General features: G+C 49.0%; 1 protein-coding gene across 4 annotated transcripts in view; it reads left to right on the top strand.

Moving 5' to 3' along the window:
- AP4E1 (adaptor related protein complex 4 subunit epsilon 1) overlaps nt 1-27,631 on the top strand; it is an 822,644-nt gene that overhangs the window by 411,352 nt on the left and 383,661 nt on the right. For all 4 annotated transcript variants that reach the window (XM_069624813.1, XM_069624815.1, XM_069624816.1 and 1 more), the window contains one exon: nt 12,187-12,305. In XM_069624813.1, coding sequence (XP_069480914.1) covers nt 12,187-12,305 — 119 coding nt within the window. The remainder of the gene's footprint in view (nt 1-12,186; nt 12,306-27,631) is intronic.

Here is a 27,631-nt window from a genome sequence, read left to right as displayed (position 1 = left end):
GTTCTGGCTGAAGCTATTGCCATGAGAACATTTGCGATGCCCATAGCAGAGAGCTTCCTGCTTCCGGTCCTTCAGGGACCGCCACAGACCACTTGGCGCCTGAAATGCATAGAAATATGGCTTGAGATTACCAAGTCAGTCTGGGTAGTATAGTTCAAAGCTACGCGAACACACGAGTCATGGGTGCTTTAAAACCAGAAAGCGGGATGCAGACCGTGGCTCAGCAAGGAAGTATGGTGCAAATGAGGAGCAAGTAAATGCAATATTTAAAAGCAGATTGTAACTAAAAGTAACAATAATAAAATCAAGATACAATTGCAAGAGTAGAAGCAGGAGTGGGACCTGAATGAAAAAGACTAGAATAGCAAGATAAAAACTATAGAATGTAAAATGCAGATGCAAATAAAACAAGATTGGGAATAGAAAGTAGGCAAGTAAGTGGGCACCAACCTTCACTACAGACTATTTATATGCTGACCACAGACCGATTGGTGGTCTCGCACCGGCGCTCTCGCGCTTCAAATACAAAGAAATATGGCGCGAGATCACCAAACCGGTCTGGGTAGTGTAGTTCAAAGCTACGCGAACACACGAGTCACAGCTGCATTAAAAACCGAAAGCGGATGCAGACTGTGGCTCAGCAAGGGAGTAGGGCACGAAATATTTAAAAGCAGATTGTAAATAAAAGTAAAAATAATGAAAATCAAGATCCCATTGCAAGAGTAAAAGCAGGAGTGTGACCTGAATGAAAACGATGAGAATAGCAAGATAAAAACTATAGAATGTAAAATGCAGATGCAAATGAAACAAGATTGGCAATAAAAAGTAGGCATTCATTATGATGATCATCACCTATTTCAAGGGCTGGAATGGGGGCTATTAGCAAGAGTCTTTAACGAGGGCACCGGGCTGTGACCCCCAGTTCCAGCCATAGAAATGGGGGATTAATGCTATTAGCACCCCGGATTGCCAAAGGTAACCCGGGGTGCTGAAAACAAAGTATTTTCCTTAATTTAACGGTACGCTGCACGTGTCCCGTTGAATGAAGGAAAATAATTTACCAAGATGGCCACCATAGTTATAGAAGGTGGGGCTCCATACAGAGCCCGTCTTCTATGGCCATGACGGCTGGAAAAGGCAAGCGGCAACAGTCGGTAAGTGGGGAGGGGGTTGGGATTAAAAAGTTACGGGAGGGAGGGTAGGGGAAAAGATGGCAGCCTGCGGTAGGGGAGGCAGTCTGCGGGTTCCGTGGAACGCGGGTTGAGATTGCTGGTTTCAGCCTGCGATCTGCGGAACCCGATTGGCTGCGTGCCCCCACCCCAGCTAATGAGCTTTTGACTCTGGATTTCACATGGATAATTCAAGTGTTTGCACGCTTTGTCTTTAGAACAGTTAAATGCTGCTTATTGTTCTCAGTTCATACAGGATTGAGCTATTTACAATTTTACAAATCCAAGTCCAGTATCTCATTGCTAGTTCATTACTCTAAACCAAAACGCTGCACACCCACCAGTCTTTTGCATGTCCTTTTTCGCAATCGATTAAATTCTGCTACTATGTACTGACTTCTGCTTCTCAAGTACGCCCCAATTTGGTAGAACCCACTAAACAAGTCCTGTTCCCTCAAGAGATCTGATGAAAGGCAGTTAAGAATTATCTGCCCATTCCAACCTTCTCTTCCAAGATTCCCGTTCAGATGACTAAGGCATGCTTCCATCTTGGCTTGGTCTAAAACACATTCCTCCATCTTGACTTGGGGGAAGAACCTGAATTCTGAAGACCCAAATTAAGGAATAACTGTCACACTCTTGTATGTTTACTTACACCGTCTGTTCCTCAAACGAATGAATGAAGCAGATTCCTATTCTATGAACCACAAACAGCCAGATACCTGTGAAACCTGACAGCAAGGAGCACCTTGTAGTCTGCCTCCTTGGAAGCCATCCTGCTGGCAGTCTGCTTTTTCTGTAAAATGATCAAAGAGGAAGACTCACTGAGCCATGCAAGTAGTACAGATGAAGTACCATGTGGCCTAGAACTTGAATTGAAAAATAAATCTTAAAATTGCACCACTCAGTAGGTTGAAACAATCCACATATGAACAGCAATGTCCACACTTCGTCTTTCTGGCTGATCTTATTGGTTGCGCGATCCAAGTAACCACAGGATCAATTCTTATTTTGGAAATTCCTTGTTACAGCATTCATAATTAGACAGGAAATTATCTATGGACTTATGTATGTTGGAATTTGCAGCTTAAACCCAAGAGTGTGGTAGGTTTGTTGGTGCTAGCTCAGTTGCTGAGGAAGGCACTTATTTCAAGGAGCTGGAAAAGTGAAGTTTATTGCACATAAAGGAGTTGTTAAGGGCCTCTCATAGTGGGACTCCTAGCTGGGATTGGCATAAGTGAAGACTGGGGCTTAGAGGGTGAGGCTGGACAATGTTATGGAGGATTAAGATTTGCTGGACACAGCTGATGGCAGTCTAGGTGGCACAGGTGAGCCCCTCAGTAAGGCAGAACATGACAAACTCCACTCCTTAGACTCCAAACTCCACTGTTTCATCAGCAAACACTAGACCGACTACTGCAGATTCAAGCATGAGTGAAGATCAGAGTAAAGGCTAGCTGAGCTTCCATTGGAAATCCTAATCCTTAGAGAACGAGAATGTAAGAAATCTGAGGCTACGGTAAGAACAATGCACAATCAAAAGACGTGAACAGCCATAAAGGTTCCTTTTTTATCATTCCTGGATTGATGGATCATTAGTGAGGACCTGAGGAGGGATAACCTCATTACAACACCCTGCTTGTAGAAACCCTGGCTGTTGTTGCCACAACGCTGAGCCCCTTGGGAGGCAGGCACATGCCCCAATGTTGAGTCTCCAAATAGATTTGTAAAAACAATAACCATGACTACAGAGACACTCTTGGTAAATTTCTAATTCGGTTTGAGAGGCAATGATTGTGACTTTGTAGTTCATGGTTAAGTCCCTTCTTCCATAGGAAAGAGATGTTAATAAAAGTGACTACTTTTGATGAATTGTGTCAACCTTCCACTAAAAGCTCAAAAAGAATTCTAACATTTGCTCCAATTTCCTAGAAAACAGCACATATGAGAAGAATATGGTCTCTTGGCAAAGCAGGTACCTACAGATCTGTAATAGGATTGTATACTTCTATGCAAAGCAGGCCTATTACAAACAAATTCTCTTTCTAGGAGAAAAAGGGCACTCGGACACGCAAATCTCTGAAATGGAGACAAACGTTTAATGTCAACCTCATCGGAGTATAAGGAATTGGGTAGCATTAGTGGTGCCTGTTAGTCATCGGCACCATACGTTCCACCCAAAACAGACTTAAATTAAGCTTCCTTGTTAGTGATTTGGTACTAAAACCTTTTTGGAGCTACTATTTAATTTTAAAACTGAGTGTGGGAGAGACCGGTAGGGGGTGCGTACCAGGATGGATTGCGTGAAGACATCGCTCCGCTCCAAGCTGTTGGGACTGCACATTTTTGTTCTACCCCCGGTGGAGTACAAGTAGCCCGACACGTCTTCAGGCAATGGTGGCCTTGTGGGAGCTGCGGGCAGTGGTCCAGCTCTGCCCAAATCGGAGCCAGAGATCCAGGGGAGCGAGTCAACCGTGGTAACCCCGGGCAGCGAGAGGACTGAATCCCCCACGCCTGAAGCAGCGAGTGCCCCAACACCCCATCCCCCATAGGAAGCAGTGGAGATAGCTTAACTTAACAGGGGGTCGAGGCGGCAGCCCGAAATCACAGCAGGACTCCAGCAGCCCCTGAGCAGCTCCTGGCTGGGTGACTGGAGTGTGGTGCCTGGATCACGGGGTGAGGAGCGAGCTGAGCAGACGCTCAACGGGGTCCAGACTGCGCAACACGCCAGAGGTGCGTGAGAGGAGATACTGTCCACCGGAGACACGCAGGTGAGCGTACAGAGCCGTGCTGACCCTCGACCTACACCAGAGAGGAGGCCAGCAACATCCACCCGGCACCCGCAGTGAGGACGCAGTTATCTCCTCGTGGGCAACCCCTGTCAGCAGTGGAGAATCTGAGGGCAGCGGCCGGACAGTGAGGAGCCCTGACAGACGGGAAGACCGGAGAGGGAGGCGTGGCTGCCTGGTGCCAGTGGGACGCCGCAAGACAGCGAGGAAGGTGAGAGAGGAGCAGCCCGCCCGCAACGTGAAGGCTCCACGGGAACCCACAACATTTAGGTCAAGGCCCGACAAGAGGTCTGGAAAGACAGTGAAGCACCGCTGAGACTGCAATCTGGGCCCAGTGGGTGAAATTAGGGCCTATGACGGGCCGTTGGATTAGCACTTGACACCAGGTGGTGAGAACCCCCTGAGGCGGGTGTAGAACCACACCCTGGCCCAAAAAACATATATGCACCAAGAGGCCTTAAAGCCTGAGGAACACAGGCCTGGAAGGAGGCCTCAGGGTGGATGAAAGGGATGGTGCTGGGTCCCGGTACTGGACGCTCACCCAGGCGGAGGATTAAGGGAGCACCCCCCGCCCCCCTCGTGGAGTGAGGAACGAGATCACTGAGGCAGAACTGGACAGGATGGTGATTTGAGGGCTCTGTGTCACCCCGGGATGGCATGGTGAGAGAATCTCAGGGCAAGCAGTCTTGCAGCAGTGGCGCAGAATCCCAGTGAGGTGAACCCGAGAACCACTGAGAAGTCGCCCACGTGCGCCTCGCCAGCACAAACGCACCCTATGCTGACAAGGTGAGAGGCCCCGGGTGCGCCAGAAAAGTGTGCCGAAGCCCAGGGAGGGGACGGTGGATACCGAGTGCCAGCATCCACTGCAGCTCGGACCCAGTGGGCAGACACAAGAGGCAAGGCACCCCGGAGACCGGAGTGGACACTGGGCGGCCCTGGAAGTGAGCCGGGGTGCCACAGCGTTCTACCTAAGGGGCCCGGATCCACACAGATTGTGAAAGAAACTGAATTGGCACGGTACACGATGGTGGGGGAGAAGCACCTCCCGAGAGGGCCAATCTAAGGCGATAACCAAGCCTAGGTGGGGAGAAGACCCCACTCGAGTGGGAAAGCTAAAAACCCTTCTCACGACCCTCGCCCAAAACCCCCTCTGGCAAACCCATTGGCCAGGTGGAGTCAGGACTCGGGCCTCTAGAGCCTGGCATCCTCTTCAAAAGCCCTCATGGGGCCAGTCCTGGCGCCTATGGCGCCAGGCTCATACACCATGAACAACAATGTGCTTGGGAACTACTTTATTGTATTGTTAGCCAACATGGAGGCATCCACATAGATTGGTTCCATAAGAACCAAGCTATGCGGTCTAGTGTTTTGGATGTGGCAGGCCTGGAACTACTTTCCCTGGTACTACTTTACCTGGGCTATATAAACCACACCCTGACTGCAGAACATGCTTTGTGTTACTTTGCAGCTTGCAACATGACGCTCACTGTGTCCAGCTATTCCCTCGAACCTCGGAGAAGCAGAACCTGCAAGGAGACAAAAGGAACATCATTAGCAGCAGCATCTTACCTGCAGTCTTCATCTTTAAACACTTGTAGCTACTGAGAACAGCTTCCTCGAATCTGCACGCCTCCCGGACAGAACAACCTGAAAGAGGAAGATAGAGGCAACATTAAAGAAAGCTGTAGAGACATTTGCAAATTACGAACTGCTCAAAAGGCTTACCTGGCTGGTCGCCTCTCAGCTGGCACCACTCCGGACGTTCCACTCGCGCTGAAGAACACCGCGACCTACAAGGAAGGAAAACACAGGTTAGCAAAGGCAAGACTTTGCAGCGCTGCGCATAGTGCTTACTTACCGCATCATAGCGCTCTTTATGCGCCATCATTTACCAGCGGGGCTTAACCAAGCCAGTTCGCCGCGCTGAAGCTCCGCATACCTAAGGGAGAAAAAAGAAACATTTTAAACAAAGAAAGGCATGCAGGATAGCAACAAAACTAAAGAACAGCAATAAGACCTACCTGAACAATATCAAACGGGCCGGCGTCACTGAAGTAACTGGACCACACTCGCCCATGAATGACAACGCGCCCCTGCAAAGAAGGCAGGACGGAGAGCACGCCTAATTCTACGACAAGGCAGAACCTTCCCCGCAGACCACATCAGGACAAAGCTGAGAAGCATACCAGCGAGTAACCCGGCTGGGTGGGGTCCCTGTGGATACCAGGTGAGCGTAACAACCCTACACGCAGCCGAGGAGGAAGGGAGGGCTGATACCCAATTGCAGGGTCAAGCTTAAGCAGGGGCCCATAGATTGTTCTCGCACTTTACAACAGTTTGAAGACAGACGTCCCAGGCCGGGTAAACACCTTCAGAGATGGCTGGAGAGTGGAGAGCATTAGACCGAGCCTCTGACACCACATTGCCTTTGGCCTTGCAAGAAAGGGGTTTGCACCCTGCAGGGCGACCGAGGAGCCACCCTGGAGGAGACACGAGAGCGGTCCGCAACTACAAAGAGGGTGCCCACAGGGGTCTTGACACTGCAACGCTTTTGGAAACACTCTGGGAACACCCAGGGATGGGACCCTTTCCAGCTCTCACGAGATGGCGACTGGAGAGGGAACGCCCGCCCCTGTTCTGACGAGAGAAGACATGAAGGACATATTTCATGAGATCAGAGCAATCAGAACGGACATACAAGTATCTATCTGCGACCTCAAGGGTAGCGTAGGTAAACTAGAAGATAAAATGGAGGGGATGGAGAACAACCACGTACAAATGGACGTCCTCGACATGAAATATGAAGCACGTTTAGCAGACCTTGAAATGAGGGAGGAGGAAACATTGTTGAAGCTGGACGATCTAGAAAATAGAGAGAGGCGCAACAACCTATGAATTCTGGGAGTGAAAGACCAGAAAGGAGAGTCAGCAGCCGAAGTAGGGCGTCAAGTACAAGGCCTGATAAACCAATTGTTCACCATCGAAGGGGGCAGAGGGGTGCAGCTGGAAAGGGCCCACACAGGCGAAGGCGGTGGTGGTAGATGCCCAAGGTCCATAGTGGTCTTCTTCCTTAGATATAGGGAGAAGATGGAAGTACTTGAAAAGCGAAGCGCCTGGGGAGTTTGATTTGAGGGTGACACGGTTAGGGTATTCCAGGACCTGTCGGTCCTGATGCTTTGCCCGTCGCAGAGATTGCCCTTCACTCACGCAATGGCTCACCGTCAAAGGTATCGGATACCGTAGGTCCTTTCCCTTTGTCTTGACATTTGAACGTGGGGAAGTAGACTACAGAGTAACCAGTGGACAAGAGGCACTCCAAGTGCCAATCAAGGGCGAAGAGGTGTCCGGAGTTCAGGAGGGGGCTGTGGAGGCACCATTGGAACAGCTGGGACCGAGGGGCCCGTAGGCCATAAAGAACATGCAGGGTGGCAGAAAATTCAAGAAGTTGAATACCCCCCCCCCCCCCACCCAAGGAGAGTGGAGATAAGAGATGAAGGACAGGACACCACAGTTCATCGGAAGGGGGTGACTAAAAGTACAGAATCCCTACCAGGGAGGGGGGGGTGAGGTGGTTATGAGGACAACTGAGGTGTTGAAACTTCATCCTTAGTGGCACACCTTAGGGTGGGCGTCTCGGGCCAGGCAATGTTCAGGGGGGTCGGGGGATAGGGTGAAACTTGGGATCTATACATTGATAGGCAGACCTAAGGTACGGAGGGAAGATATTGTATTGTTCAAAAACGAGTGGTCGGGAGGGGAAATCGCGGTTCTTGATGGCGCATCCTGAGAATCGAGGTTGGGTGGAGGTTCTCAAGATCGGCTTTCTGAACGTGAAGGCCTTAATTTCCCCACGAAACACTCCTTGGTGTGAAAAGAAATGCGAAACTGCGACCTAGCTGTACTCCTAGTACAAGAAACTCAAACGATATACAAGGAAGAAAGGTGCGTTCCAGGGGCACAAATTGGGCAAGTCTTCTGGACATCAGGGTCCCTCAAGAAGGGAGGCGTGGGGGTCATATTGAATCGGAGGGTTAGGCTGGTTGATCAGTGGTCTGGAGTCGAGCTGATGGGAGGGCACTGGGGACCATAGAAAATTCTAGAATAACCATAGTGTCAGTCTATTGCCCAAATTTTGGCTAAATGCAGTTTTTGAGAGAAGCCATAGGAGAGATTCTGAACAGGACAGAGGGCCTCCTCATCGTGGGGGGAGACTTTAACATGTGGGCGGACAGGGAAATTGATCACAGTGGTGGGCAAATCCACTCAGGGTGCGGGGGGCGGGGGGGTTCCGCAAACAGGATTAGCGGACTACATGTGGGACCAGGGGTTAATCAATGTGTGGAGGGACTCTCACCCAACTGTGAGGGGCTACACCTTCTATTTGTCAGTCCACAGCTAGATTATCTGTTCATGCAACAACAGCACATTTATAGGGCGGTTGGATGCAAACATTTCCTGATTAGTTGGTCGGTTCATGACATGGTAAAGGTCGGCGTAGTCCTGCCAGGTTTGAAATCCTGGGAATATCTGCACCGACCTCCTCCTCGACACCGTCTTTGTGGAGGAAATGAAGGAGGTTATTGAAGAATTGTTCCGACTCAATGACACAGGAGAAGTTGAAAAGGGCATGGTATGTGATGTGTCGAAAGCAACGTAGAGGGGTCTCCTCATCAGGGAGGTTGCCTCCTAAAACAGAATTAGGACCTTACTGTCTCGAAACCTTCAGGGAGAGATTCGCCTCCTAGAGAAAGGGTTGAAGGTAAAGGGGACAGGGAAAGGGCAGAGGACCTCAAGTTGGCAACAGAAGAAACATCAGGAACTGAGAGACATAGAGATGGGAAAGGTGCTGTCTAGCTTGCAATACCTTAAACAAAGATACTATGAGAAGGGGGACAAGGCAAATGCGCTACTGGTGGTGATACTCTGAGGCCAGAGAGCGGAGAGATGGGTGACCACAGTCCGGGGAGAGGGGGGTCGGAACAGCTCAGAGGCAGGGGAGGTGGCTGGCGAATTAGCCACATTTTACAAACCTCTCTACGGGAAAGAGGGCGTCTCTGATGATGAAACAATGGGTACATATCTTGCAAGGGTGCCCCTCCCGATCCTCCGTACTGGAGAGAGCCTTGAACTAGATGCTCCTGTGTAATAGGCTTAAGTGTTGAAGGCCATAGCGGGATCAAAACTGGGGAAGGCGCCGGGGGAAGACGGCTACACAGCAGGGTTCTATAAAAACTTAGCGGGACTCCTTGTGCGATATTTGGCGGGCCTATTTTCTAACATCATGGCCACTGGGAAGGCTCCCCCGTCCTTTGGAAAGGCATTGATTACAGTCATACCAAAGGCGGATAAAGACCCAGAGAGCTGCGAATCATACTGACCCATTTCTCTACTCAACGTGGACGCAAAAATCTTCACTAGGATACTGGCCACACGAATGGAGGGCGGGGCTTATGTCGAGACTCTTCCACTCAGAGCTGGTCAGATTTATTCAAGGCTGACAGGGGACGGACACACTGCGCAAGACACTACACCTCATGGGAGCTGCCATGGGGGAAGAGGGGAACCCAGTGTTGGTGGCCATAGATGCTGAAAAGGCCTTTGATCGGGTGGACTGGGGCTTTCTTTATGGATTACTTCAAAAATGTGGATTCGGCTGCGGGATACAACGTGGCATCCAGGCACTATATGCGGATCTGATGGCCAGGGTTACGGTCAATGGGAGGATATCATAGCCATTCACACTGCAAAGGGGGACGGGACGGGGGTGTCCTCTGTCATCCCTACTGTTCGCCCTAACGATGGAAACACTGGCAGAGGATCTGAGAAGAACCTCACAGATAGAGGGCATCAGGGTTGGTAATAGAGAGTTTAAACTCTGGTTGTATGCAGACGACGTCATGCTACACCTGAAGAACCCGACCTAGTTCATCCCCGTGACCTTGAGGGTAATCGAAAAGTCTGGGAGGTTCTCAGGATTTAAGGTGAATCTTGAAAAATCGGTGGTCTTCCCATTTGCTTTTGATGATGTTAGGAAGGTAGAGGAATTGGAACCTCTGGGGTTGCTGATCCAGCTGGAGGGGGGTGAAGTACCTTGGGATCATTATTGTTCGACCTGGACAGGACCTGGGCCAAGCTAACTACCCTCTGTTTGATAGGTTGTTTTCCGAAATGGAATCGTGGGGCAAGGGGCAGCTGTCGTGGATGGGGAGGCTCAGTGTGATAAAAATGAATCTCCTCCCAAGGGTACTATACTTGTTCCAGATGCTTCCGATCCGAACTCCAGACGCACACCTGAAAGAAGCCAAGCGACGTATCATGATGTTCCTTTGGCACGGTCAAAAGTCTAGGGTGGGATATGGGACGCTCATTTTGCCAAAAGAAAGAGGAGGTGTAAGCGTGCTGGACCGTATGACGTAGAATAGGGCGGCACAACTCAGGGTAATGGTCTGACACTTGAGGGAAGACGCAGACAAACAATGGGTATTCCTGGAAAACCAACATTTACTCCCAGCAACGGTGGGGCAATGGCTCTGGCTCCCAAGGAACCCCCTCCCGAGACTAATTGGAGACCATCCAATACTGGGAGTTCTCTGGGAATTCTTGGCTGCGAGGGGCAAGGAGGTGGGATTCACTACCTGGCCCCCCTCCCCCGAGAGTCACATTTGGGCGCAACCGGTTAGAGATGTAAAACCTGAGGTTGAGCGCTACCAGTGATGGTTTGAGGGGGAACTGACCAGGGTGGGACAATTAGTACAAATAGGGAAATTCATAAGTATACAGAAGTCGGAAGAGGCATTGGGCATAGGCAAATTGTCAGTGTTACTATACCTCAGGCTAAAAGGGATATTCATGTCAGAAAAGTGGAAGGGGAACATTCAGAGGGATTTTATGCCACTCGAGAGGGTTCTGGATGGGTATGCGGATATGGAGGGTCTCATTTCACACCTGTATTGGGGCATTGTTGGAACCAAGGGACTGGGTTATATGGGGACTTTGAACAAAATGGGAGAGAGACTTGGATATGGTGATGGGGGATAACCTGTGGCAGCAAATCTGTAGGCGAGCTTTTAAGACATCCATCTCATGCCAGCTACACGCGATGAAACTGCTTCACCAATGGCAATACGACCTAATGCGGCTGTCCAGAATGTTCCCAACGGTGGACCCCCACTGCTGGCATGGTTGCAGTGCCAGAGCGGACTACTGGCACATGTGGTGGGATTGCCCCAGAGTGCAGGTGTCTTGGGGTGAGGTCTTGGGGTGGATCAGGGATGCTGGAGGGGTAGCGCACAGCTTGGACCGCATGTTTGTATTGTTTGGGTTAGAGAATTGTGAAGGGCGCGCCCTCACTGCTGGTACATTTCCTTCTATTGGCGGCACGTGCGTGCCAGGCCAGATACTGGAAAAGGGGGTTTCTCCCACTGTGCAAGAGTGGTCCAGCACAGCCAAGGACATATACCTAATGGAAAAGATCACAGCAGCAATCCACAGAGGCAGTTCCTTGGTGGAAACCGAATGGTTATCGTTTCACAATACGTTCTGGTGAGGGGAGTGAGGGCATGTGGTCCAGAAAGAGGGATCGACCCGTACGAGAAATACGCCACAAACCCTGAGGGACTAGGGACTAAATTGCTATTGCCCACTCGGTCAAGGACTTGCATACAAGAGCATGATTTAGAGAATTAACTGCCAATAGAAAATGATACCTGAATCAAGGGGGGTTTGGGGGTGGGGAAATAACAGTGTATCAGGGCATGTTGTCTACCGTACTGTTAGAAGTTAACACCCCTCATGTTTTTTTTAATTGATGCTCGACCTTGTCAAAACACAATAAAAATAAATTCACCAAAAAAATGTAAAACTGAATGTGCGGCGAGTCAAGGGGACAGGAGGAGTTGAAACAAGAGTCTTGCCTAATGAGAACATACATCACCTGTCCAGAAAGAGAAATATCCAGATGTTTCAAACCTGTGAGAAAACTAACAATGGAAACCTGAGAATCTGGTAAATATATTAATTTAGAACCAAATCTATATATCTTAAAGTGTCTGCTACAAAGTAGCTGCATTTTACATTTGAGGATGTAATACAGGGCCAATAGGAACATGCAAAGGACACTCCTATGAAAGGAAAGCTCCTGAACTCTTATTGTTGTCTTAGATATTTTGTAATCGCCCTGATAAACCATCAGTGTATTTGAACAATTCTTATTTTTTATCTTTCTTTAGGATTTGATGATGAAAAAGAAAATCAGCAGCTAAGACTTTATGCCGTTAAATCTTATGTTACTTTACTAGATCAAGAAAATGTGTATTATCCTCAAAGATTCCTTCACGTTATTTGTTGGGTAAGGAAGATCCTGAAAGGGCAGTGTGCTGATAATAATTCTGATAACCTTCAACGTTATATGGATGTGTACATACATTCAGAATATGTAATGGGCTTTAAAATCTGTTTTATCTCTCTGTAGTTCATTGAATGTGCATGTTTTCCTTTAGATAATTCATCATTTCAGAATCTGCTTATTAGTTTGCTTTTTAAATAATTTGTTTTCAAGGTTCACATTATTTTAGTTCGTACTTTTGACCAAGCCATTGATTAGCAGATTACATTACAACACATTCAAAACCACAACCTATTAATTAAATCAACAATACATTAAAAGGAAATGCATTGAATAGTTGACTGTCGGCATCAGGGTTTTCAAATATCAATGATTTATGATTGGATTCACAGTCATTACCTATACATAGCAACAATGTGTTGGAGTAGATATCCGTCTTGTGCGAAATTCTCTCCACCTGAGAGTCCCCCAGCACTTTTTGCTGGACTCTTGGATTTTTTTTAAATCAAATTATTTTTATTGTTATTTCATTAGCACAATAACATCACATTTTATAAAACAAACATCCCGAATATCTGGTTCAAATCAGCGTCCCTAGTTCACCTCAGTTTGAGAAATCATGTGCTCATTTCATGTGAATCACTATTCATCCCAGGTGAACCAGTTAGCAATATAAGCAAAGACTTGTTGTACAAACTAGAACAGTAAGAGATGGAGAGCTTGAAAGAGAAGAGAGAAAAAAAAAACAAAGGTTTTCACCACTCTATAGCCCGCTAGTCATTACCACTCATTGCCACATTCCATCTGACAGACAAACCTCAGTCACGCATCACGGATTCAGCAGGTATTTCAATAGTCTTGGTAGAAAGAACTGTCACGATGCCCGCTCCCGGGGCGCCGGCTCAGGCCCTGCGTCCCCGAAAGCGGACATCAAGTCCCCGGGGAAGGTCCCAGCAACCCCTTATAGGGGCCCTTTGGACAGCGTCCTGGCGCCTATGGCGCCAGGCTCATAGAGAACGTCAGTCCTGGTGCCATAGGCGCCAGGCTCATTATGAAAGTGTTTGGGTGCACTTACCTGATGCAGACCATGCTGCAGAACCCCGGCCTCCTTGAGGCCTGAAAGGAACTACTTTACCTGTGGGACTCATTTACCACCCGGGCGTGGTCGGGGAAGGATACATACCTGATTGGAGGAAGGACACATTCTAGGCACTTCTTCCAAGGCTATTTAAACCACACCCGATCAGCCACACGTGCTTCGCGTCGTTCTGCATCTAGCAGCTGGACGCTCACCGTGTCTGCTCCTGCATCTTGACTTCTGCCACACCTGCCAGCATCCTGAATCACCTGCAAAGGAAGGGAACAAGAGAACAGAAGAAGGAAAAGGCCTCACCTGCTAAATCTGCATCCCAGAGACATTTCGCCGACAATCCTGAAAAGGAAGACATTTATTTTTAAAAGCACATCGCATCGATCGCTGCAGCGCCGCATTCTACTCACCTTTACAGGGCGCCTCCATGTTCAGCAGCGACCATCCGGATTCGCAGTCGCGCCCCCGCGCCTAGGGAGAAAAAGACAAGAACAAAGGTGAGAGAAAGAAGGGAAAAGGGAAGCTAAAACTCCATGTCAAGACTTACCTGTTGGGTCATTCCCTTTTCATTTTGGGTCCGCGCCGCATCCAGGCATTTTCGGACCCCGGCCCCTAAGTGGAAAAAGACATCAGCGTTAATGAGTGAATGAAAAGACATTACCAAAACACTCATTAAAGACTTACCTGATTTCCACAAGGATTTCACCGCTCACCTCGGGTCGGTGCCTGTTCCCCAGCATTCCGTACCCCGGCCCCTATGGGGAAAAAGACACCAGCATTAGAACATTAAAGCATGGACACAAGGGGAACCACTTATAGAAAAACTTACCTGGAAGCCAAGCAAGTTTGGTTCTCACCCATCCGAAAATCCAGTGACGTAACTGGATACCAACGCGCCCCTGCATCAGAAGCAGGATGGAGAGCTCGTCCTTCCAGACCCTAAGGTGAGATGCTACGGGGAAGCACAGAAGGGTTTTGAGGAGGGGTAAGTGGGAGGCTGATTGCATTACCCCGCAGACAGTTAACCCCATATTCTCACCTACAGAAGGATACTTCTGCGAGTCAGACAAGCCAGATCTGGGGCCCGGTCCAGTCTGTCTTCCGAACCCTGCGCATCACCTTAGACGAGGTCACAGCAGCGCGAACCAGGCCAGCGCCCCCGTGGGAGTCAGGTGAGCGTTACAGAACGCGAAGCCTTCCTACAAATTCCCACCCAGGCGCTACGGAAACTTCTGAGACTGATCAGTTGACCCAATTACTGGGGGAATTACGGGCCGAAGTACATGCCGCTCGTCAAGAGACTAATGCCCTCAAGAGGGAATTAATAATATCAAAGGAAAGAACTGATGACCTGGCCAGACAGCTTTTGCAAGGTCAAGCTGGACAAACTCCTCTACCCTGTTCCGGAGGGAACCCCGCTCCTGTGGTTCCCAGTAACGCTGTGCAGATTAATCTACCTGGAAACATGCCGCTGGCCCCACCTGAACGCTTTGCTGGGGACCCCAAACGATTCGCCGTATTCATGAATCAGTGTCCTATGCAGACCTGGGGCCTTCCCTAATGATCAGACCAAAGTAGCCTTTGTATTGTCATATCTCAGCGGCTGCGCTGCCGATTGGTCAGTTCCACTGGTTACTCAAGATGACCCGATTCTCCGTGATTTTCAAGGATTTCAAGCAAGCATGGAAAGGTTATTTGCTGGACACTCTCAGGGGCAGGCTCTGGATGACTAACTTCTATCCCTGCGACAGGGCAATCAGGACCACCTATCCTATATTGCAACCTTTAATAGACTAATTGTGGAAACGGGGTGGCCAGAGGATAAAAGAGTCACGTTATTTTATCGAGGTCTACACGGAGAACTTAAAGATGTCTTGGCCCAAGTTGTAAATCCGCCCCAAGAATGCACAGAATATATAGACTTAGTGGTCCAATTGGATCACAGACTTCAAAACAGAAAAACAGATCGGTCCAGGTTTGAGACCCGGGTGTTGGTCAAGACCCACGCTAACCCCAAGGGAGTTGATGTCTCTGAGCCTATGCAAATTGGAGGGGTTAAAGAACCCTTAACTCAAAAGGAACGTGAAAGGAGGCGGCAGTTAAAATGATGTCTTTATTGTGGGAACTCTGGACACTTTCTACGAGATTGCCCAACAAAACCGCCCCGAAAAGCGGTAGGAGCCGCTGATAAAAACCATGAAGACTCTGTTTCGGGAAACGACTCAGCCCGACAAGCGCAGGGGTCCGCTTGCCGAGCTTGAAAACTAACTCTCAGACCTCGCATTTCATTGTGCCAATGGTTCTCGTAGATCCAGAAAAGCATAAGCGGTTGCATGCAATAAAGGCATACATCGATAGTGGGGCTATTGGAAACTATGTGGATCGTGAATTGGCCTCTAGGATTAACCTCCCTCTCCGTCCTAAAACCAGCAAAGATGTCATCACCACAGTCGATGGAACTGAAATTGCCTCTGGACCGGTAACACATTCCACTACTGGGGTGACTCTTATTGGTCCTGACGGCCATCGGGAGGAAGTTGTGTTTGATGTAATCAAGGCTCCACAGTTTCAGGTTATTCTTGGAATTCCTTGGTTAGAGACACATAATCCTCAAATTGATTGGCGAGCTAAGAGAATAACCTTCCCGGATTGTGCACAAACATGCTACCCAGAAAACCTGAAGATTAATCTAGCATCTGTAACCTCTGCCTCCATGCAATTACCTCCGGAATACCAGGACTTTCAGGACGTCTTCCAAAAGGAACAGGCCAACACGTTACCTCCTCAACGATCGTACGATTGCCAAATCGATCTGGTGCCCGGAGCACAACCCCCTTGTAGCAGGATTTATGCCCTTACCGAACCTGAGAACCTGCATTTGAGACAATATTTGGATCAATACCTCGCCAATGGTTTTATTCGCCCGTCAAAGTCCCCGGCATCCTCGGCTTTGTTCTTCGTGCCTAAAAAAGAAGGCGACCTTAGAACTTGTATCGATTACCGCGCATTGAACCAGATAACGGTTAAAAACCGTTATCCTCTGCCTCTGATTCCTGAACTCCTTGACCAGGTGAAGGACGCTTGCATATACACCAAGTTAGATCTCCGGGGGGCATATCATCTGGTGCGAGTAAAAGAAGGCGACGAATGGAAAACAGCCTTCCGTACAAAATATGGATTATTCGAATACCAGGTAATGCCTTTCGGGTTGTGCAATGCGCCTGCTGCCTTCCAATTCTTCATGAATGATGTCCTTCGGGAACTCATCGATGTTTGTGTTGTCGTCTATATCGATGACATTCTAGTGTACTCCTCTTCGCAATCTGATCACAGAAAACAAGTTAGGGCAGTTCTGGAAAAACTGCGCCAACACAAACTATTTGCTAAACTGGAGAAATGTGTTTTCCATACCACAGAAGTTGAGTTTCTCGGTTTCATCCTGACACCCAAAGGAGTCAGAATGGACTCAAGAAAAGTGGATGCCATCCTCAAATGGCCATCACCTAGCTCTGTAAAAGGGGTTCAAAGCATGCTCGGCTTTGCCAATTTCTATCGGAGGTTTATCCCGGAATTTTCACGCATAGTACAACCCATTACTGCACTCTTGAGGAAAAATAAAAGTTTTGAATGGTCTGAAGAAGCCGAGCAGGCCTTCCAGGATTTAAAAGCTAAGTTTACCTGCGCACCTATATTGAAACACCCACGTCCAGATCTCCCGTATGTCGTCGAAACTGACGCATCCAGCCTAGCCATGGGAGCAGTTCTGTCTCAAAGAGATCCTGAAACCAACCAACTGCATCCCGTAGCAGTTTGGTCCAGAAAATTCTCGGCACCAGAGATTAATTACGCAATCACTGACAAAGAACTGTTAGCCATAAAGTCCGCTTTTAAAGCCTGGCGGCACTACCTGCTTGGCGCTCGACATACCATCACGGTGATCACTGATCACCGGAATTTACAGTATTTGAAAACCGCCAAGGCTCAGTCATCACGGCAGCTCCGATGGGCTTTGTTTTTCGCTGAATTTGATTTCGTGATTACCTATCGACCTGGCTGCAAGAACGGCAAAGCAGACGCCTTATCCCGAATTGGAATGGGAGAATCTGATACAAACTCAGAACCAGTACCAATAATTCCCGAACAGAGAATTCTAGGCATGACTTCGTTACAGACGCTTGAAGACATTCAAGTCAGGGAGAAACAACTCCTGGACCCTACAGTCCTACAGGATTGGATTCAAAAGGGATCAGACTTTACCATAGATAATGGTTTACCTTATTACCAAGGACGCTTATTCCTGCCGCACAAGGATTTACACGAACTAGTTATTTCAGGTTTTCATGATACATTAATAGAGGGACACCCCGGTATTGCCAAGACAATGGAAAAGGTGAAACGACAATTCTGGTGGCCCTCTTGGCGAAAAGATGTTAAATCTTTTGTGATGTCCTGTGGTGTTTGCGCCCAAAATAAAGGTCAAAAGAAAAGACCAGCCGGTCTCCTTCAACCTCTAGACATACCGCCAGCACCCTGGCACACCCTATTAATGGATTTTATTACGGACTTGCCTCCTTGTTCGGGATACAATACCATTCTGGTAATTGTGGATTTGTTTTCCAAAATGGCCCACTTCATTCCTTTGAAAGGTTTACCTTCAGCTTCTGTCCTAGCCAAAGAATTCCTCGAAAATATTGTTCGGCTACATGGATTCCCATCTATACTAATCTCTGACCGGGGAAGCCAATTCATTTCCGACTTCTGGCGCAAATGTTGTCAAATGGCACAAATCGACGTAAGATTATCGACCAGTCACCACCCTCAGACCGATGGTAAGACCGAGAGGACAAATCAGACCCTTGAGCAGTACTTACGGTGTATGTTACAGCAATCTGAAAGCAACTGGAAAGACATTCTTTGGATAGCCGAATACGCATATAATAATTCGGTACACTCTGGAACTGGCCATAGTCCTTTTTATACCTTGTTTGGACATCACCCTCGAACCTCAAACCTCGACTCACCTCAGAACCTCGGAGTGCCCGCAGTAGAACATATGCATTCTACCATTACCCGAGCCTTCAAAGAGGCAACCACGCATTTACAACAAGCCAAGAGAAAATACAAGGAGAATGCTGACGTACATCGGAGTGAAGCACCTCCGTATCAGATTGGGGATCAAGTGTGGTTAGCTACCAGACATTTACCGCTCAAAGGGCCTCGAACTTTTAACCCAAAATATCTGGGACCTTATTCTATTACGGCAATAATTAACCCAGTAGCGGTTAAACTCGATTTACCAGCTAATATGCGAATTCACCCTGTTTTTCATGTGTCACTTCTGAAACCAGTGGTCCCCGGAACCTGACTATTCAAACCTCCAGAACCTATTCAAATAGATGGGGAACCCGAATTCGAAGTGAAGAACATTTTAGATTCAAAAATGTTTTGGTCAAAGCTTTTCTACCTAATTGATTGGAAGGGGTACGGACCTCAGGAGAGGTCGTGGGAACCCAGTGACCATGTGCATGCACCTCGATTAGTCAGGAAATTCCACCGACTCTTCCCAAACAAACCAAAACCCCCGGAGGGAACAACCTTGGGAGGGGCCTTGGGGGGGGGAGTGCTGTCACGATGCCCGCTCCCGGGGAGCCGGCTCAGGCCCTGCGTCCCCGACAGCGGACATCAAGTCCCCGGGGAAGGTCCCAGCAACCCCTTATAGGGGCCCTTTGGACAGCGTCCTGGCGCCTATGGCACCAGGCTCATAGAAAACGTCAGTCCTGGCGCCATAGGCGCCAGGCTCATTATGAAAGTGTTTGGGTGCACTTATCTGATGCAGAACATTCTGCAGAACCCCGGCCTCCTTGAGGCCTGAAAGGAACTACTTTACCTGTGGGACTCATTTACCACCCGGGCGTGGTCAGGGAAGGATACATACCTGATTGGAGGAAGGACACATTCTAGGAACTTCTTCCAAGGCTATTTAAACCACACCCGATCAGCCACACGTGCTTCATGTTGTTCTGCATCTAGCAGCTGGACGCTCACCGTGTCTGCTCCTGCATCTTGACTTCTGCCACACCTGCCAGCATCCTGAATCACCTGCAAAGGAAGGGAACAAGAGAACAGAAGAAGGAAAAGGCCTCACCTGGTAAATCTGCATCCCAGAGACATTTCGCCGACAATCCTGAAAAGGAAGACATTTATTTTTAAAAGCACATTGCATCGATCGCTGCAGCGCCGCATTCTACTCACCTTTACAGGGCGCCTCCATGTTCAGCAGCGACCATCCGGATTCGCAGTCGCGCCCCCGCGCCTAGGGAGAAAAAGACAAGAACAAAGGTGAGAGAAAGAAGGGAAAAGGGAAGCTAAAACTCCATGTCAAGACTTACCTGTTGGGTCATTCCCTTTTCATTTCGGGTCCGCGCCGCATCCAGGCATTTTCGGACCCCGGCCCCTAAGGGGAAAAAGACATCAGCGTTAATGAGTGAATGAAAAGACATTACCAAAACACTCATTAAAGACTTACCTGATTTCCACAAGGATTTCACCGCTCACCTCGGGTCGGTGCCTGTTCCCCGGCATTCCGTACCGTGGCCCCTATGGGGAAAAAGACACTAGCATTAGAACATTAATGCATGGACACAAGGGGAACCACTTATAGAAAAACTTACCTGGAAGCCAAGCAAGTTTGGTTCTCACCCATCCGAAAATCCAGTGACGTAACTGGATACCAACGCGCCCCTGCATCAGAAGCAGGATGGAGAGCTCGTCCTTCCAGACCCTAAGGTGAGACGCTACGGGGAAGCACAGAAGGGTTTTGAGGAGGGTGAGAGGGGTAAGTGGGAGGCCGATTCCATTACCCCGCAGACAGTTAACCCCATATTTTCACCTACAGAAGGATACTTCTGCGAGTCAGACAAGCCAGATCTGGGGCCCGGTCCAGTCCGTCTTCCGAACCCTGCGCATCACCTTAGACGAGGTCACAGCAGCGCGAACCAGGCCAGCGCCCCTGTGGGAGTCAAGTGAGCGTTACAAGAACACATGTTCCTTCTGCGACACATATTCGAGGAATGGTCCCCATATGCGGGAGAACCTGGTTAACTTACCCTCAATCATTGCTGTTAGCTTTTCCATCCCCAGTATTTCCCAGACCTTCACCCACGAATATGCTATATGGGGACCCTCTAGCTCCTTCCAAAAGCAGGCGCGTCTGAGGCGAGCTGCCATGAGCAGGTGAGAAAGCAGCTCCTCCCTGGGGCCCAACATTGGGTAGGAGTCGTCCTCGGGTGCATTGCCCAATACAAGTATCTGTGGATCCATAGGGATCAAGACGCCAGTGATTTCCCTGACTTTGGACCTTATTTTGAGCCAAAAGGATTGTATGATGGAGCAATGCCACCACAAATGGCCCAGATCTCCTTTCTCCCCACATCCGTGCCAGGACGTATCCAGGTACTCTACATTCATTGCGTGTAGTCTCTGGGGAAATGGGTACCATCGAAAACATAGTTTGAGCACTCCCTCACTAATAGCGGTGCATCGGGATATCATGTGGGCTCTCCCCCAAATTCTCTGCCATGATTCCTGTGATATCGCCCAATTCTCTTTCCCACACTAACATATAAGGTAGCTTTTCTTCAATAGGTGCGTTTTCCAGGAGATGATAGGCGGCAATTCTATGGGAGTGATGACCCTCTAGCACCGTCGGTTCTATACCCGTGGGAGGTCTAGTGGCAACTTGTTATGGATGGGTTAATTATCCAGTGGCGTAGCTGTATATATTTGAATCTCTCTGTTTCTGGGAGGTTAAATTTCCCTTTGCATTTCTCAAATGTTAGAGGCAGGTTGTTCTCATAGAGGTTGTGTAATCTTAATGGCGTTCACGTTGACCAGAGCCGGTTTGACTCGGGGTGTAGTCCCGGAGTGAAGGCAGGGTTCTGCATGATCGGGGACAGAGGGCCCAGGCCCGGAGAGAAGCCTCTTTGGGTGCAAGCTTTATCCCAACAACAAAGCGTTGTTACTGTGGTGGGCAAGAGGGGACCTTGTTGGGTACGAGCTGTTTTTGGGAGGAACGGCAATAATTTTAACGGCAGCTGGGATGCTGATTGTTCAATATCATGCCACTTAGGCGATTCTGGTGGGTCACTCCATCCCAATATAACCGCAATCTGCATGGCTCTCGAGTATCGCTGGATGGAGAGAAGTCCCAAACCGCCATTTGCTTTCCCCCTTGTGAGGATTTTCAGCGGAATTCTAGATTTTTTGCCTTGCCATACAAAACAACCTATTTCCTTTTGTAGTTCATGGAGGTCTCGTTCTGGGATAAATATTGGTAAGGCGTGGAACGTATATAACAGCCTCGGGAGGAGGGACATTTTAATTGCACAGATTCGCCCGAACTATGATATTTCTTGTGCAGCCCAGTTTTGTAGCACATCCTTGGAGGTCTTTAAAAGATTGGGTATATTGGCTTTCATCAGGCTAGAATAAGTTGGGGTCAGAAACACTCCCAGATAAGTGATGTGTGTGGAAGACCATTGGAACGGATATGTGTTCTGTAAAGTGGCTAAGGTATCCGGGGTCTCCGAGAGATTCATGCGCATCGATTTTGGCGTGTTTATTGTGAAACCAGAGATAGCTACCAATCGGTCTAGTATGGCCATAAGGTTGGGGATCGAGCTAGTCGCTGCTCTCAGGAAGCAGAGGACATCATCCGTGTACAACGCGACCTTGTGACATTGCCCTTTGACCTCAAAGCCCTGTATCCCCGGGTGAAGGCGAATATGCTGAGCCAGGGGCTCCACTGCTAAGGCAAATACTAGGGTGGGAAGAGGACAGCCTTGCCTGGTTCCTCTTCTCAGGGCTATCTGATTAGTCCATTGTGAGTGATCTGCACTCGGGTCGACAGGATCCAAAAATTGGAGAGGATCAGACCGGAGAACTTCGGACAGAAGCCAAAGCCCTTCAGCATTCGCCCCAGGTATTCCTAAGACATACTATCAAACGCCTTGTGTGCGTCTAAAGACAAGAGTGACAAAGGACCTGGAATTTTGGGGACCAAAGCTAGCAGGTCCACTGCTCAGCGAATGTTATCATGAGCTGACCGGCCTTGGATGAACCCGGTCTGGTCCCTGTCAATTATTAACGGTAGAATCCCACCCAACCGACGGGCTATGACCTTGCCATAGATCTTCGCTTCCGAGTTAAGCAGGGCAATCAGGCGGTAGGATGTACATTCCGTGGGGTCTTTTCCCAGTTTTAATATCAGGGTCGTCGCAGACTCTGCCAATGTCTGAGTGACAGTTCCCACTTCCCACAAGTAGTTAAAAAGTTTTGTGAGGTGGGGAGCCAGTGCGCCACTGAAAACTTTATAAAATGTATCCGTGTACCCATCTGGGGCTGGGGCTTTCCCAAGGGGTAAAGTTTTGGCCACACTCTCCACTTCCTGAACTCTAATTGGTTCCTGTAAAGGTTCTTTTAGGGTTTGTGGGATCTGGGGGAGATGGGTGTTTATTATGAATTCTTCCGTAGCCTGTGGGTCTCCAGTGTCAGGGGCAGCCTGTTCATTAAAAAATTGTTCCATGATAAGCAATTTGCCCTCCTCCGAAGAGATATAGCTACCAGTCCCATCCCTCAAGGTGTCTATTCTGTTAAGTTTTGATTGTTTTTTTCAATTTGGCTGCCAGTAGTTTATTAGCTTTATCCCCTTTTGTATAAAAATACTGCTTTGTGCGCATCATGTAGTAAGCGGCCCTTGCCGTGTGGTGTGACTCCAGCGCTTTCCTCGCTATTCATAGGCCTCTCGAAGAGCGCCGGGACCCACATGTTTTATGCACGGCCTCAAGCCTACGGGTCTCCCCCTCTAGTTGTGCTTGTATTGCCCTTCTGGATCTCCCCCTCTGAGCCGCTTGCTCGATGAAATGCCCCCGGATTACTGTTTTCGCAGCATCCCATACCATGTCGTACCCCACATTTTCCGTCTCATTTTATTTGGTTTCTGCTATGTGATTTCAAATTGGGGGGTCTTCCAACAAGAGGTCGTTCAGCCGCTATCGTGGCTTGTAAGGTGGGGCGTCCTGTATCGGGGATAGTGAAAGTCTCACAGGAGAGTGATCTGCAGGGCTTCTGGCAGAATGTCAGCGTCAGTTACCGGAGGGATAAGAGTGTCCGAGATAAAGAACATATCTAACCGGGAAAAACCCTTATGAACTGCCGAGAAATAGGTGTAGTCCCGTTCATCTTGGTGAAGAAACCTCCAGATTTCTATTGGGGAGTGTTCCCTCAATAATGAATTAAGGGCTTGGAAGTTCTTTTTATCCACTGAGGTTGGGGCTAGCGTCCTATCTACTAGTGTGTTCACCACCACATTAAAGTCTCCCCCCAGCATTAGTTCCCCTTCTGCGTGTTCTATCAAGGATTTAGATAAGGACGCATGTAATTGGTCTTGCTTACTTTTTGGAGCATATGTGATACCAATGTAATCGTATGTCCCCACAACAGCGATACTAATAGTAGAAACCTTCCCTCGCTGTCCCGCACCACCTTCAATGCTTTGAGGGGGGTGTCTTTGCGAACCAGAATGACGACCCCTCGCTTCTTTGCTCCGCTTAAAGAAAAACATTTCGTAGGGTAGAGTTTATTGTTGAGACGAAATTCGTCTGAGTGCTGGAGTTGGGTTTCCTGTAGAAACAATAAAGCTGCATCAAGTGTTGCCAATCTGTGAAGTAACGCATTACGTTTTTAGAGGGGAGTTATGACCTTGGACGTTGAGAGTTATACATTTACCATCTGGGGTCGCCATTCCAAGATCACTCAGACTCTTCTGTTGTGAGGGATGGCCTCTCAACCCCGAGAAACAGGCCCCCTCTTCGCATTTTGCATTAATCTGGGATTTCACAGGATCCGCCCAAACAGCAGAATGCCCCACGGGGACTTTCGGCGGTGAGCCAGTGTAAAATGCATGGCAGCTAGGTGGCGGTAAATGAGAGAAGATAAAGTAAGCGTAAAAGGAGACATGTGTAAACAACAATAATACAATAAAGGAAAAATGAAAAGCCAAGACGGGAAAAATGAAGTTCAATGCCGTGGAGGCTCGCAACGCCCTCCTATGTCTAACCAACATAAATAAACCTTCAACAAACTGGGCGCAACCTGCTTGGGGCACCCGTACACACTATATTGGAAATTTGATCTCTTTAAGCCTCAGACCAGACCAAGCGCACACCACAAGGTTCTTCTTCAAAAGTTAGGTGCAGGAGCCGGCTCACATCCTTAAAAGGATAATTCCCCATCCCTCAATGCAGCACCGCCAGGTTAACAAAGTTCGGAGTCCAGGGATGAGCCTAGTTGATAACAGGCGTGAAACCACATCGAAACTCAGAACCGCATTATGGAGTTCTCTCTTCTGATTCATGACTCCAATGTCGCGGTGGGTGGAGATCTGCGTTTTCCTCTAGAGTTCGAGTCACAAAAACCCACCATCTGTGATTTTATTATGGCTGCGTGATCTTCCGATAGTTGGCTTAGCCGGACTTTTGTAGTCAGTTAGCCGCGCCGGAGCGTTCAACCAACTTCATGAGCCTCTCCTTCCGATGACAAATCGGGAGCTGCACTGCCTGCTGGACCTCCCCATTTCCCACTGTTTCCACCACTTGATGTGGGGATCGGCCCACTCGCTGCCACCCCCTAGGTTTCCTTCGCCTGTCTTTCGATGTAGGGGCCAAGTCAGGCTTTAGTGTTTCGTGCGTTGAAGGCTCCAAGGGGGCGTACGTGTTTCCTCGAGCCAGCAAGCCCTTCATTTCACTTTCTGAGGATATTACATAGTGCTGGTTAGGAAAGTCAAAGATCAGAGAACAAGGAAATCCCCAGCGGTAGTGAATTTTTTTGAGCTTGAAGCCAAGCCATAACTCTCTGTAGGCATCTCCGGCTCGTTAGCATATATGGGGAGAGATCCTGAAACTGCTTTAATGTTGCTCCGCAGAATTGTATTGTTTCGGCCTTGCTGGATGCTGCCATGATCTCCTCCTGGCGATAGAAATGGACTCTGGTCAGGACATCTGGAAGCAGATTCTTCCTTTGAGTGCCGGAGTAGACGCGGTGGGTCCTATCCAGAGTCAACGGCTCAGAGGCAGGGTGGCCCAGTAAAGACCTAAATAGGTCGCTTACGTAGTCCGGTAGATCTTGGTCCGGCACCTGTCGTGGGATCCCCCGAAGGCGTATGTTGTTCCTTCGCAATCTATTTTCAAGATCAGCCTGTTTAGCCCAAACATCTTCCAGGTGCTCCTCAATGGTCCTAACTCTCTCCACCAGAGTCTCATGGTCGTGCGATTGTTCACACGTGATGTTTTCTAGCTCGTTGACTCTGGTTTCGAGACCACCGAGATGTGAGGATAGGTCGGCAAGTGAACGGGCCAATGAGTCTTTGGAGGTCTTAATCTCCATTTTGATTTCTTGCGTGATGTCCTGTTTGAAGGATTTCAGCATCTCTTCAAAGTCAGCCCTGGTGAATGGCATTTCTGCCGGTGTTGCCAGTGTGGGGACCGGATGAACTTCCGCCCTAATTGTTTGCATTTGAGTGTCACCTGTTGGCTGTGCTGTCAGAAAGGCTTTGATGTGGTTTCGCCTTCCCCCTGCTTTTGGCATTGCCCAGTGACAAGTGCCTGGGGACCACCTGACCTCAATGGCCCTTTGCCCCGTAGGGCCAAACCCAGCGCAGCAAAGCTCGTTGAGAGTTAATGGAGGAGCCGTTGATAGAAACCTCAAAACTGCTGTGCCCCTCCTCTCCTGCGGTGTTCAATGCTCCCCGGGAAGCGAGAGCTGCAGTTCCCGATGATGTGGTGGGCTCTCGGCCCCAGGAGGCACCCTGCCATTTACCCACTCATCCCCGCTTCCGGCTGCTGATGCGCCTACCTCGGGTAGACCGTCTTCTGTGAGGCGAGGTGCGTCTTGTGTCCCCAGGCTCAGTCCAGGTTCTCCGTCCCCACCCCTCAATCGGGGCGTGTTACTCCGAGCTTTGGGCACTCAGCCTCGCCAATGTCAGGGGGTCCTCCCGCTTCCTTCCCCAGCTATGCTGAATGACCACAGGGTTCCGCTCTTCAGCCGCCGGGGACGCAAGTTTGCTGTGATCTCCGGCACCTCGTCTCTACGCCCTTCCCCCTATTTTTCTGGTAGTGTGCCGGCCGCTGAAATCTGTGCTTTCGCTGCCTAGCTTCGGGCATGGGACCCGCCACTTCTGCTTGCAGACGGCCAGCCTGCAGCGGGAAGGGATTCGCAACCCACAACGGCAGGCGACGCCATTTTAAGGGATAGCTCGTTGGCACGAACTTCTCCAGCCAGCATCAAAAACCACATCCGATTCTTTTCAGAACCTCACGCCGGCGATTCCCTGTGCTGTGCTGCATCTGGCCATCCAAGTCGCTCACAGAGATCTTATATTTTAATGCTTCTATTTTGGTGTTACGGGTGCTTGGTCGCGGAGCTCACAGTGTGCACATACGCATGGTGTGCCGCCTAGCCACGCCCCCCCACTCTTGGAATTTTCGACTGATTCTCCTGAGAGAGTAGGAACCTTTTTCCACTCTCGCTCATTCTTTTACTCTGATACTAGGAACTGGTTTTACTGCTTTTTGGTATTCGCGCAGTCATGCTTTTCTCCAATTTTAAAGGCATCTACAATGTATCCAATGTATTCTGTGCAGTGTTGCTGGAGGCTCCTAGAGCTTCCCTGTAATTGTTTTTACTTAGTCAACTCTTAGTTACCAAGGCAGGGGGATACCTTTCATCCTCCCCGTGATTTATTTTGTGAGATCCGCACACCCCACCTTATGTGGAGTGCTGAGGGGATCCAGTGAATCCCTTTTTTCGACTCCAGTAATTATGTGGTTACTGTGATGGATCTGTCAGTTTAGGCTGGTATCATTTGTGAACTTTAATTTCAGGCTGTCTTTGCAGCTACGGTAGGGGACACAAGGGATGCCTTTCCTTCCATCTGCTTGTGGGAAGACATTGTTCAGCACATGAGCCAATGAGGGGCTCCGTTCACCAAATTACGACTAGGTGTTTCCATCATGACCGCAGTGCGACAACGGACATCGAGGACTTCTCCATCCTTGTCCAAGAGCCCGTATCTGCTCACTGCAGTTTGGCCAGGGCTCTTGTTTTATTGTTTGTGGGCCCGGTAGTCGACGGACGATGCCAGCCCCCTCGAAAGTCCACCTACACGGGTCTTGTGTACCCTGTC

Source organism: Ambystoma mexicanum, chromosome 11 (genome assembly GCF_040938575.1).
Source record: "Ambystoma mexicanum isolate Mex_15411 chromosome 11, UKY_AmexF1_1, whole genome shotgun sequence".
Taxonomy (NCBI): domain Eukaryota; kingdom Metazoa; phylum Chordata; class Amphibia; order Caudata; family Ambystomatidae; genus Ambystoma; species Ambystoma mexicanum.
The sequence above is the reverse complement of the archived record's forward strand: the minus strand, read 5'-3'. Positions and strand labels throughout refer to the sequence as shown.